Here is a 12506-nt window from a genome sequence, read left to right on the forward strand (position 1 = left end):
AACCCATGTACAGATGTAGCCCATGGCAGTTTGGTGTCCAAGTGGGTACCCTAGTTAGGGGAAGGGGTCTGTCTCTGGCATAAACTCAGGGGCTGGCTCTTTGATCACCTCCCCATGAGGGGGGTGGAGCATCCTTACCAGGCCACAGAGGAAGACAATGCAGCCAGTCCTGATGAGACCTGATAGGCTAGGGTCAGATGGAAGGGGAGGAGGACCACCCCTATTATTGGATTGGGAGAAGGGCATAGGAGAAGAAGAGGGAGGGAGGGGGAATTGGGAGGGGGTAGGGGAGGGAGCTACAGCTGGGATACAAAGTGAATAAACTGTAATTATTAAAAATAAAATTAAAATTAAAAAAATCTTATCTTGTTTCCCAGATGCTGTCTTTGCAGGTGCCATGCCTACAATGGCAAGCATCAAGCTGTCTACACTGCATCCAATTGTGAACCACCCACACTATGAGGATGCAGACTTGAGGTGAGCAGTGTCCTGCCATCACTGGGTAGAATTTCTGCTGCTTGCCACTGTCTCTTAGAAAAAGAAAAATGTGTTTGTTTACACACACACATATGCTTGTTCATATGCACATAAACATGAATATATATTCACATAAGCATCTTTATATGCATTTCTGGAAGTTGCAAAGCTGTATAATGAAGCTGTGTATGGAAGGCACAACTATAATTTCAGCACTTAGGAAACCAAAACATGAGGACTGCTGTGAGTTCAAGCCTGGCCTTGCACAGTGAGTTCTAGGCCAACCTAAACCACAGAGTAAAACCTTGTCTCAAACAAACAAAAATGATAACAATGACTAAAGGTTCCAATTTTCCAACCTTTAGTTGGAACCTTTAGTTCCAACTACACAGTGAGTTCTAGGCCAACCTAAACTACAGAGTAAAACCTTGTCTCAAACAAACAAAAATGATAACAATGACTAAAGGTTCCAATTTCTTCTGAAATAGATTCAATAGAAACTCAAATCTGAATCAAGCATGAGCAAAGTAGTATTGTAGAGCTGGAGAGATGCTTTAATCAGTGGAGCCTGCCACACTGGGATGAAGATCTGAATTTAGGTCCTGTGCATGCAAAACCAACAACAATGGCTCACATCTGTGACCCTAGAGCAGGCATGACTGGAGACAGACAGCTTCCAGACACTCACTGGCCAGCCCAGCTGAACTCTATCGTCAAAGAAAGACCTTGTCTTAAAAAGTAAGGTGGAGAGTAAGCAAGAAAGACATCCACCATTGCCCTCTGGTTGACAGACATGCACATACACATGCTCACACCCACACAAGTACATACATGAGCCACACTCACATACATACAAAAAATTGTTCACGTGTATAGGATATTATTTTTGTGTGTGAGAGAGACAGACAGACAGACAGACACAGACAGATATACACACAGGGTGTAGAGTGGGAGGGGGACATAAGACTCTAAAGTAGAAGTCAAAAAAGGTCAAATAGGTTTGATTCTCAGTCATACTTTGCCAGCCTCACTCAACTTCATTAGTTTCTCTGCCTGATTTAAGAAATAGTTCAGATCCTTCTGATTGATCAAATGGCTGGTTTATTTCCCCACAAAAAGGTTAAAAATAATAAATAAATTGGGCTTCTCTGTCAAAAATCAATGTTTTTAAAAATTAGGGGACTTTCTACCTGATTGTGAAAATTCTGTGTTCCTCTGATGACTAAAACTTTGGTTTACCTGTGTCTGTGTGTGCATGTCTGGGAGCCAGAGCTCAATGGTGAAGAAAAGTCATTTAATGTAGATAGAGTTCAGCTAGGCTGACCAGTGAGTTTCTGGGATCTGCCTGTCTCCCATTCTGCCTGTTCTTGGGACACAGATGGGAGCTGATATTACTGGCTTTGGGTGTAGGGGACCTGAATTCAGGTCTTCACCCCAGTACAGCAGGTATGAAAAATTATTTTGATCTTTTGTAAAAGAAATCTTTTGTAATTTGTAAAGGAAATCTTTTTCTCTTTACTTTTAGCATGCAGTTAGAAGATAATTTTAATTTATTCAAAATTTTCTGTCTGGTTTTGGTGCCTAAGCATCCTAAACAACATTTAGTTTGCTCAGGATTTTATAAGAGCTCCAACTTATGGCCCAAACTTCTATTGTGCCACATTTGAATGACCATCCTGGCATTTCACATTTTTATATAGTGTTTTACCTATCCATAGTAGTATTCTAGATGCCCTCTGTGAAATACTCCCTTGGCAGTAATCCACCTCAATTTATGTGATTCTTAGTTTCTAGAGGGGAAATAATCTACTGATATCCGTATTGTCGCAAGCCTCAGCTTCTAGGGGACTATATTCTATTAACATATTCTCTTGTGGATTATATGAAGTAAAGTTTACAGCCTGAATTAGCATCCTGACACCAAGTACAGCTCTAAATAAACTCAGATAAAACAAGTTTCAAACTGCTTTAAGATTCAGCACATTGAAAATATAAAGAGATGTATGAAAACCATCTATTTATATTTGTGGTCATATCCATTTTATACCCATTGAGAGTCAGGATATCAATTTGCTAGCAAATTTTCTTAAAATTATTGTTATTTATTTTAAAATCTGTAATTATTGTTTAAATTTAAAGGGCTCGAACAAAAATAGTTTATTCTGCATATAGCCGAAAATCTGCAGCAGAAGTGAGAGATAAATTATTGGAATTACATGTGAATTATTATGTTCTAGAAGAGGCATGGTGTGTTGTGAGAACGAAGTGAGTATCAATAGTATTATGTTTAATACAATGTAACGTGAATCAACAAATGCTTCTTTATTATATGCTGCTCTGAAGACGTCCTGATTCTCTAAGGCTTTGTATTTTAGATCTATCCATTAAAATGTTACCATTGCATATGGGAAATAAGTTCAACTAGAGAAGTTAAATTATACTATTTTCTCATACTAGCTATTAAAATTAGATTTTAATATCTTAATTTTTATATTACCTTTTAAATTTACTTTTCACTGGTATGTAAAAACAAAAACTAAGTAAAGATTAAGGAAGCAAGATGTTGTTTGGGTACAGGCATCCATCATGTAAGGTTAAGACAGGTTAAAATCTCTACTACAAATAAATTCCATAGTTTTTCAAATTATTTTTATGCCTGAAGCATAAGTGAAGTATATCTGCTACTGTAACTCAGCTATATTGGATATATAAGGCTTAGATTTTTCTTTTAACTAGAGATGGCATAATAAGTAAAAACATTTTTTTGAGATTTGCATTTCCAAAATCAAAAAAATAATGTGTTCAGTGGATTTCTTTGGGATATTGTTTAGATTTCTGGGTAGAAATATCAACAGATCTAGGCAAGTAAAGTGTCTATAACAACAACTTCAAGAGATCTAAACATGGGTGTGAGGTGAAATCTCAGGGTTGTTTTGATTTGCATTTCCCTGATGGCTAATGAGGTTGTGCATTTCTTTAAGTGCTTCTCTGCCATTCGATATTCCTCTACAGAGAGTTCTCTGTTTAGCTCTGTTCCCCATTTTTTTTTAATTGGATTACTTGATTTGCTGCTTTTTAGCTTGTTTAGTTCTTTATAAATACTGGATATGAGTCCTCTGTCAGATAAAGGGTTGGTGATGATTCTTTCCCAATCTGTAGGCAGTCGTTTTGTTTTGATGACGGTGTCCTTTGCTTTACAGAAGCTTTTCAGTTTCATGAGGTCCCATTTATTGATTGTTGCTCTTAGAGCCTGTGCTGTTGGTGTTCTGTTCAGGAAGTTTTCTCCTGTACCAATGAGTTCTAGGGTACTCCCCACGTTTTTTTCTAGCCGATGTAATGTGTCTGGTTTTATGTTGAGGTCTTTGATCAAAACTCAAGTGACAACACATGCTGGAGAGGTTGTGGAGAAAGGGGAACCCTTCTCCACTGCTGGTAGGAAGTAAACTGGTACAACCACTCTGGAAATCAATCTGGCGCTTTCTCAGACAACTAGGAATAGCGCTTCCTCAAGATCCAGCCATACCACTCCTAGGCATATACCCAAAAGAGGCGCAAGTACACAAAAAGGACATTTGCTGAACCATGTTTGTAGCAGCTTTATTTGTAATAGCCAGAAGCTGGAAACAACCCACATGCCCCTCAACTGAAGAATTGATGCAGAAACTGTGGTACATCTATACAATGGAATATTACTCAGCAATGAAAAATAAGGAAATCATGAAATTTGCAGGTAAATGGTGGGACCTGGAAAGGATCATCCTGAGTGAGTTGTCCCAGAAGCAAAAAGACACACATGGTATATACTCACTCATATAGACATACAACGTAGGACAAACCCACTAAAATTTATGCATCTAAAGAAACCAAGCAAGAGAGAGGACCCTAACTAAAATGTTCAATCCCCACCTGAAAGGCAAAGAGGATAGACATCAGAAGAAAAAGAAAATAGGAAACAACCTAGAAACCTGCTACAGAGGGCCTCTGAAAGCCAGAAGAAGAAAACAGGAAACAAACTAGGAACCTGCCTCTGAAAGCCTCTGCCCTGCAGACTATCAAAGCAGATGCTGAGCCTGATGGCCAACTGCCAGGCAGAGTGAATGGAACTTTAAGTAAGAAGTGGGAAATAGTAAGAGCTGGAGAGGACAGGAACTCCACAAGGAGAGCAACAGAACAAGAAAATTTGAACACAGGGAACTTCCCAGAGACTCATACTCCAACCAAGGACTATTTATGGAGATAACCTAGAACCCCTGCACAGATGTAGCCCATGGCAGTTCAGTGTCCAAGTGGGTTACCTAGTAATGGGAAGAGGGACTGCCTCTGACATAATCTGATTGGCCTGCTCTTTGATCACCTCCCCCTGAGGGGGGAGCAGCCCTACCAGGCCACAGAAGAGGACAATGCAGCCACTTTTGACGAGAACTGATAGACTAAGATCAGAAAGGAGAGGAGAACCTCCCCTATCAGTGGACTTTGGGAGGGGCATGCATGCAGAAAGGGGAGGGAGGTTGGGATCTGGAGGGGAGGAGGGAGGAGCTTATGGGGGGATACAAAATGAATAAAGTGTAATTAATAAAAAATTTTAAAAAAGAGATCTAAACAGATGACACTGTCATTAGAATGCATTATCTGTAGTGCCCTATTTTCACAAACTTATCAGTCATGCACCCTGGAAAAATAGGACCAAAACTCTGAAAACAGACATTTAGCAGAAACTAAAATATCCAGGTATTTGATTCAGCGTTTAGAGCTGAATCAATCTGTGGGTTGTGACCACTGTGGGTAAGTGACCTTTCACGGAGGTCACTTACCTCCTCCGTATCAGCTATCCCCCATATCAAATATCTACATTACAGTTTATAACTATAGCAAAATTACAGTTATGAAATAGCAACAAAAATAATGCTATGCTTGGGGCCACCACAGAATGAGAAACTGTACTGAACAGGTGCATCATTAGGAAGGTTGAGAACCACTGATGTAGAGAGGATGTATTCATTATTCAAAGGATCAATAATAAACAAGGCTAGGGATACAGTCCCAGGGTTTAGCACTTGCCTGGTATGTACAAGGCCCTGACTTCTGTTCTAGAAACAACAAAATGGGATACGAAGTAAAGGAGAACCCACCACCAGCCAGTGGAAAGATAGAATCTCAATATCCTCATTTGGAAACTCTAGAGGTGAACTCTCAAGTTCAAGTGAGACATTTAAAAGTTAACTTTTGATACAAGAAAAACAATCTGAATTTGAAGTAGATCAAGAAAAAGCAACCACTCTGAACAGGACTTATCTAAATTGTTTTTTAAGGAAAAATCACAAAGATCTGAGCAACATAATTAAGTAATTAACCATGAGGGGAACAGCTGGAACAGAGCATGAGCCCTCAGTTAAAGCACCAGAAAGAATGAGAAGAAGAGTAATGGAAAATAACTGAAGAAATGCCCAAGTCTGTGAGGCTTGAGAAAGCCACCAACTGAGAGCTCTTCCAGAGAGAACCAGAGCAAGGCACACTGCAGGGAACAGAAAGGTAGGGTAGAGAGTTGTCTTGAAGAGAAGGAAGCACACCATGACAGACATCTGACTTCCCAAACCTTATGCTGGAATGAGTAAAAAGTCGAGGGTTCTATGTTCAGTGACACTCTGCCTGTACATGAGGGTCAGCCTACGTGTTCGGGTCGATGAAGAGTCTGAGTGGCTTCACAGTGAGAAGCCCTAGAGTTCTCTAAGTTGTCAAGAAATTATTCCCAGTGAGAGCTCACATGCAGATAACAGCAGTGAGCCTCAGAGTGTGCACATGTTAATCCCTGTGTTGTTCATTTACGAGAATCTTTTAAAATTCTGTTAAATAAAAGAAAATATTTACATGTTTTTGAGTTTGAGTACTACACATGACAATAATAGCACAAAAAATAAATGGTAATATAAATATTTATTTACTGGAAAGAATTCAGTTGTACTGCCCCATAAAAGATATGTGTAATATTTCTATACAATCTATTTTTAAAAACCCACTAAAATGTAAAAACAAAGTTTAAAATGAGGCGGTAGGTAATGGAGTACTGTCACTGAAACTTTTTACTTAACATTAAGGAAGGCAGGTAGTTCTCATCAGATAAAATAGAATTAAAACAATGCCAAAGGAAAAATGGCATACTACTGAATAGTTCAACAATAACAGGAAGAGGGAATGATTGTGACAATGAATGTTCAGGACCATAAAACAGAATTACACAGTATTACCAAGGCTGACAGTTCAGCAGTAGAAACAGACCAGTATTATAATAATTAGACATTGTAACACTTATCAAGTGACACAGAAGCTGTGTTAAAATCTCCAAGGATATACAACATCAAACAAAAATAACAAACAATTGAAATGTACACAGAACTCTGATACTCTTCTAAAAACTAATATACACACACTCTTTGAGATGTAGTGCAACATAGACAGCAGAATAAAATACAAGTCTGAATGTATATATATATGTGTGTGTGTGTGACCTATGTCTATATTTAAAACAATTGTAAGTATAGTTCTTGACAACATGGAGTTAAATTAGAAATTAATAACAAGAAAGCTATTAGGAAAATGTCTAAATATTGTAACTTGTATCATGCAAATTAAAAGTCAAGAATAAAATCACAAGGGAAATTGTAAAATGTTTGAACTGAATAAAAATGAACACAGCACACTACAGTCTGTGGGACACATCACAGCAATATTCAGGAGGAAGTGTGTGACTTTATATAAGATGGCATAGAAGTCACCACAGCAGTCTGCATGAGCTGCTCACCTCAACTAGTAACAGTAAATTGATCTCACCTGTATTGTTAAGAAACAATGGGTGGGCTGGAGAGATTGCTCAGCAGCTGTGCTTCTAGAGCATCTAGAGGCCCTGAGTTCAATTCCAAGCACCCACATGGCGGCTCACAATCATCAGTTCCCTCTTCTGGTGTGCAGGTGTATATGCAGGCAGAACACTGCATTGTGTGTAAACATAATAAATAATCTTAAATAATAAATAAATCTTAAAAAAAGAAACAATGGGTTTATCTTATGAATGTAATGGCTTAAACTCATAATATCAGTAAAATAAAAAAACTCAGATTATGCCAATAAATACAGTAAAAGCATTTGATAAAATTAAGTACCCACTTACAATAAAACTCTTGGGAAGTGGTGTGGTGGCATATATGCCTGCAGTTCGAACAGATCGTAAACTTAACTGTAAACCCAAGAATATAAAAGTTCTAGAAAAATAGAAGAAAATAACTGGGACCTTATACTAGATTCCATAAACCATATATGATAAGCATGACATGAGAGTGCATTAGTACTATAATCCCCTTAACAATAACAAGCCCAGTATAAACAGAAATAACAAAAGATAAGTCAGAGTTGAGAGAAAATATTTTCAACTCCTGTGATTACTAAAGGACTTTATCTAGGTAACAAAAGAACTTTTAAAATGCAATAAGAAAATAACTCAACTAAAATGGACAAAAACCTTGGACACTTCAACAAGAAATACATGAATGGTAAAGAATCATATGGAAAGATGCTTTATGTTACCATCCATTTATGAAATGTACATTAAACCCACAGTGGTAGAGTTGAGAGAGAAGCTGACTATGCCAAGTGTTGCTGACTCGGTGTGAAGGCATACCTACTACTGCCATATATCAGTTGTATGAATAAAATGTCTTACAACCACTTCATGACAGTTTCCTAAGAAACGTGACACCTAACTATGTATTTGCTTAAGATTAAAGAAGGAATTTATTGGCTCCAAAGAAAAATCTCAGCAGTTAAGAGCATGTTTGGCTCTTGAAGAGGACCTGAGTTCAGTTCCCAGCACCCAGGTGTTGGTGTAATGTTCTTTGAAATGTATACACCTTGTTCATTCAAATGCTGATCCCCCTCCGCCCCCACACACTCTCTGGTCTCAACTTTTCGTAAACAGGCCAAAATAAAGCAACTAGCCACAATGTTGGGCAAGGGGAGGAGCCAGAGGGCAGGAAATGAGTGGGAGGAGAAAGTGTGGGGAGAGCTAGGAGAGCAGAGCTGGAGGGGAGAGATCTTGGAACGACATGGGGAATGAACCTGCCCTAAGACTTCACAAAAAGCAAGTATAATGGGTAAAATCTAAATGTTAGGAAACTATGAGGACTTGGAGGTTTAGGATAGAGTAACTATTGCCCAGCATTGTGAGCTAGGTTAACTAAATAAAATCTGTGTGGTGATTTGGTTATACAGCTGTTTAGGATTAACAGAAAAGTTTACCAGAAGATATATCAATAGTAAATATTAATTGTAACTTACAACAAACCATATATCAGTTGTATGAATAAAATGTGTTACAACCACTTCATGATAGTTTCCTGAGAAACCTGACACCTAAGTATGTATTTGCTTAAGGTTAAAGAATATATTTATTGGAGCCAAAGAGAAATCTCAGCAGTTAAGAGCATGTTCGTCCCTTGCAGAAGACCTGAGTTCAGTTCCCAGCACCCAGGTCAAGCAGCTCACAGTCACCTGTAACCCAAGCTCCAGGAGATATAATATCATCGTCAGGCCTCCACAGGCACAAAAACACACATGGCACACACACACACACACACACACACACACACAGAGAGAGAGAAAATAAAGCATTCATCTATACTTAAAATTGCTTTCAATTATTCATATTAGCTTTTTAAAAGTAGTCTCAACCTAAAAATAATTCAAATATCTATTAACAGGTGAATTAATTACTTAAACACATTATTAGACTATTTAGAAAATGTAATATCACCCAATCAATAGGAAAGAATGAACTCTGGATACATACAACATAGATAATAATCATATTTAGGAAAATAATCCAGATAAAAATAGAAAGAAGACAAGAATGCCAGAAAATGCACACAAATCTCAGTAACAAGAAGAAGTAATGTTTAAGAGGAATTGATAGAACAGAAGAGTGAAATTGCAAAGATCATGAATAAGCTATAGATTAAAAAGGTGTCAGATTGTAGCCTGTCTGTGCCATATATTGAATAAGTATTGGCCAATTATATATTATTAAGTCTTGAGCATCTGATAGGATCTAAAAAACTTCATGTAACTTGGATCTAAAAAAATGATACAAAATTTGGCAAATTTGGTAAGATGTTTTACCAAAGAAGATATTTTGAGCAAACCATAACAATACTAAAATGACTAACATTATGAAGACTAGTAATGCCATATGCTCGTGCAAATACAGAGCAATTTGAACTCATATGCATTGTTTGTAGAAACAGAAAAAATATAAGTCACTTTGGAAGATAATTTTGAAGTTGCTTATCAAGTTATATATCACACTTAGCACTACACCCTACAGTTCCACTGTTTGGTGTCTGCCTAAAATTAGTTCTAATGAGTTCTCATATTAATGTTAGTCACTGTCACCAGGACTGCAAGTACCTCAAATTGTCAGCAATTTGAGAATCAACAAACAAATGCAGTTTTCTATGCCATAAAATACGAGCTGAAGATGGAATTAGAGATGGAATATGCAACAGGACTTAGAAGAAGCAGTGTTCTAATTTCAGCTCTTGTAATTAAATATCCAGACAACAAGCAAACTGTGGAAAGAAAGGGTTTATTTGGCTTATAATTCCAGGTCACAGTTGGTCATGAGGAAAGTCAAGGCAGGATTCACAGACCTGAAGCCAGCCCTGCTTGTAATGACACACAGAGCCTTAGACCAAGGAACTCACTTCACTACCAAAGAAGTGTGGCAGAACCACAGAGGATGTTGCTTGCTGATTGGCTCTCAGGCTTATGCTCAGCTAGATTTGTATTTATATTTTTTAGAGATGTGTGTGTGTGTGTGTGTGTGTGTGTGTGTGTGTGTGTGTGTGTGAGAGAGAGAGAGAGAGAGAGACTTTATTTCTGCATGTGTGTGTGCCACATGTTTGCCTATGTATTTGGGGGTTAGAAAGGGGCAACTGGAGTTACAGGCAGTTGAGAGCCACCTGAACATGGGTCCCCTGCAAGAGCAGCTTGTGCTCTTAGCTACTGAGTCATCTGTCCAGCCCCTCAGCTAAATTTCTTATAGAATTTCATACCACCTGCCATGAGATTGATGTTACTCACAGTGGGCTGGGCCCTCTTACATCAATATTAACAATTAAGACAATTCCCCATGGACCACATTGATCTATTCCTCAGTTCCTCAGTCCCTCAGTCCCTCAGTCCCTCAGTTCCTCGGTTGAGGCTGTCTTTTCAAGTGCTTCTAGGCTGTAGTAACTTGACGGGTAAGTTCACCATGACAACCAATATCTAAGATATCAAAACCACAGCATTCTAAGATAAGGAAGCCAGAAATGAAAAGCTTAGACGATGTATCTGCATGGAATTCTAAGTGCTATAGTGTAGAAGGGGATCCATGGGTGCCTGGGCCATGTTGGGGAAGAATACTGACCACAAGAGGAGCCTAGAGAACATTCTAGGTGATAGGGGCATCTCTGTACTGTTGTGATGGTCCTTACATATAGTTAAACGTTACACAGGAAAGTCAGGATTTTATATGTTATACTACAAAACATACATTAAAAATCTGATGTCAGTTTTGCCTGACTTATCCCCAATGTACATGTTACACCACCTAGCTTACTCTTATAGCCACCCCCAAGAAAGAGGAGCTAAAGAAAACAACTTAGCCTAAGAACCCCTGTCTCTGCCTTGGGTCTGTGTTCGTCTACGAATCAGGATACTTTGTTTTTTGTTTTTTGTTTTTTTTTAATATGAATCTCAAAAGGGTTTTAATTAATTAGCTCTCCTTTAATTTATCTCATCCAACTACAAACTAGTTTTATATTGGATGAGAACAGTAATTGGCAAGAACAATTATGTTTTATTTTGGAGGTAAACATTTTCAAATACAGATTTCTAACCATATTTTTTACGTTTATTGTCAGCACATGTTGACTGGGCCTAGGAATGTATCATGCTTCACTTCATTTTGTTCTAGTTATTGAACTTAATGGCTTCTGGAGTTATGGTTTCAAATTTTAAGTAGTTAATTAGCCTCTGGAAATTAGGAGTGATTTCTTAATTTGAATATGCTAATTTGTTTAATATGAATATTTATCTATGCCCTTTACTTTTCAGACCTGGTTGTAGTATGCTTGAAATCTGGGATGTGGAAGACCCTTCCAATGCAGCTAATCCTCCGCTCTGTAGTCTCCTGCTCAAGGATGCCAGGCCTTACTTCACCACAGTATTTCAGAATAGTATGTACAGAGTACTGAAGATTAACTGACAACAAGGATACCCATCATTCTGTAGTGCAAAGATGTATGTCAAAAAAGAACACTCCCAGCCTTATTTGCAACAATACAAATCACAGGCTTCGATAAGAGACACTTTTAAAAAAGATAAAATTATTTAAAGTTTTTGGTTGCTAATGACAAATTGCTGCATTTTTTTTTTTACATTGAATGGCAGCCTGTCAAGCTTACCTCATAAATGATTAAGTCATCTCATACCTCATTAACAAATGCTCATTTTAGAGTCTTGAGGAAACAAGTATGCAAAATAACAACATAATTTTAGAAACGAAGGATAAGTAATTCCTTTTAAACCCAGCTAGGTGAGTTACTTCAGGTTTCCCTAGTACCCGGGAATCAGCCCCGACCCTCTGAGCCATGCAGAAGACTTCAGCCTCTGAGGAACCTCATGGTGCTGGAGGCCTCATTCACTTTTGGTTTATGATGAAGATGGTATTATCTTATAAAATTTATCTCCTGATAAAAGCTATCTGTCCAAAAATGCTTTGAAAATTGGTAATTACCTTAACGATAAAGTGGGTCCATGAAAAGAGTAATTGTCTCTCTTTTTTTCATGCTAAACATTAAAAATGCTAGATGTTTGAATATGTATCTCCTCCGAGTTAAGCATCTTGGAGTTTTTATACTTATATCTTTCTTATATTTTTGGCCAGCCATAAAAGATGAGTCAATTTCATAGATTAGTTTACTTACGGTAGGTAAGCA

The 12506-nt window shown here is 37.9% G+C and overlaps 1 protein-coding gene across 1 annotated transcript in view; it reads left to right on the forward strand.

The window, feature by feature from the left end:
* Dpy19l2 (dpy-19 like 2) overlaps positions 1 to 11803 on the forward strand; it is a 130319-nt gene extending 118516 nt beyond the window's left edge. The window contains exons 20-22 of the mRNA XM_055601418.1: positions 378 to 477; positions 2617 to 2742; positions 11623 to 11803. Of these exons, the coding sequence (XP_055457393.1) occupies positions 378 to 477; positions 2617 to 2742; positions 11623 to 11773 (377 nt within the window). The 3' untranslated portion in view covers positions 11774 to 11803. The remainder of the gene's footprint in view (positions 1 to 377; positions 478 to 2616; positions 2743 to 11622) is intronic.
* The last annotated feature ends 703 nt before the right edge of the window (positions 11804 to 12506 follow it).

The sequence above is a fragment of the Psammomys obesus genome, unplaced genomic scaffold (genome assembly GCF_907164565.1).
Source record: "Psammomys obesus unplaced genomic scaffold, mPsaObe1.curated_primary_1811, whole genome shotgun sequence".
Lineage (NCBI taxonomy): Eukaryota > Metazoa > Chordata > Mammalia > Rodentia > Muridae > Psammomys > Psammomys obesus.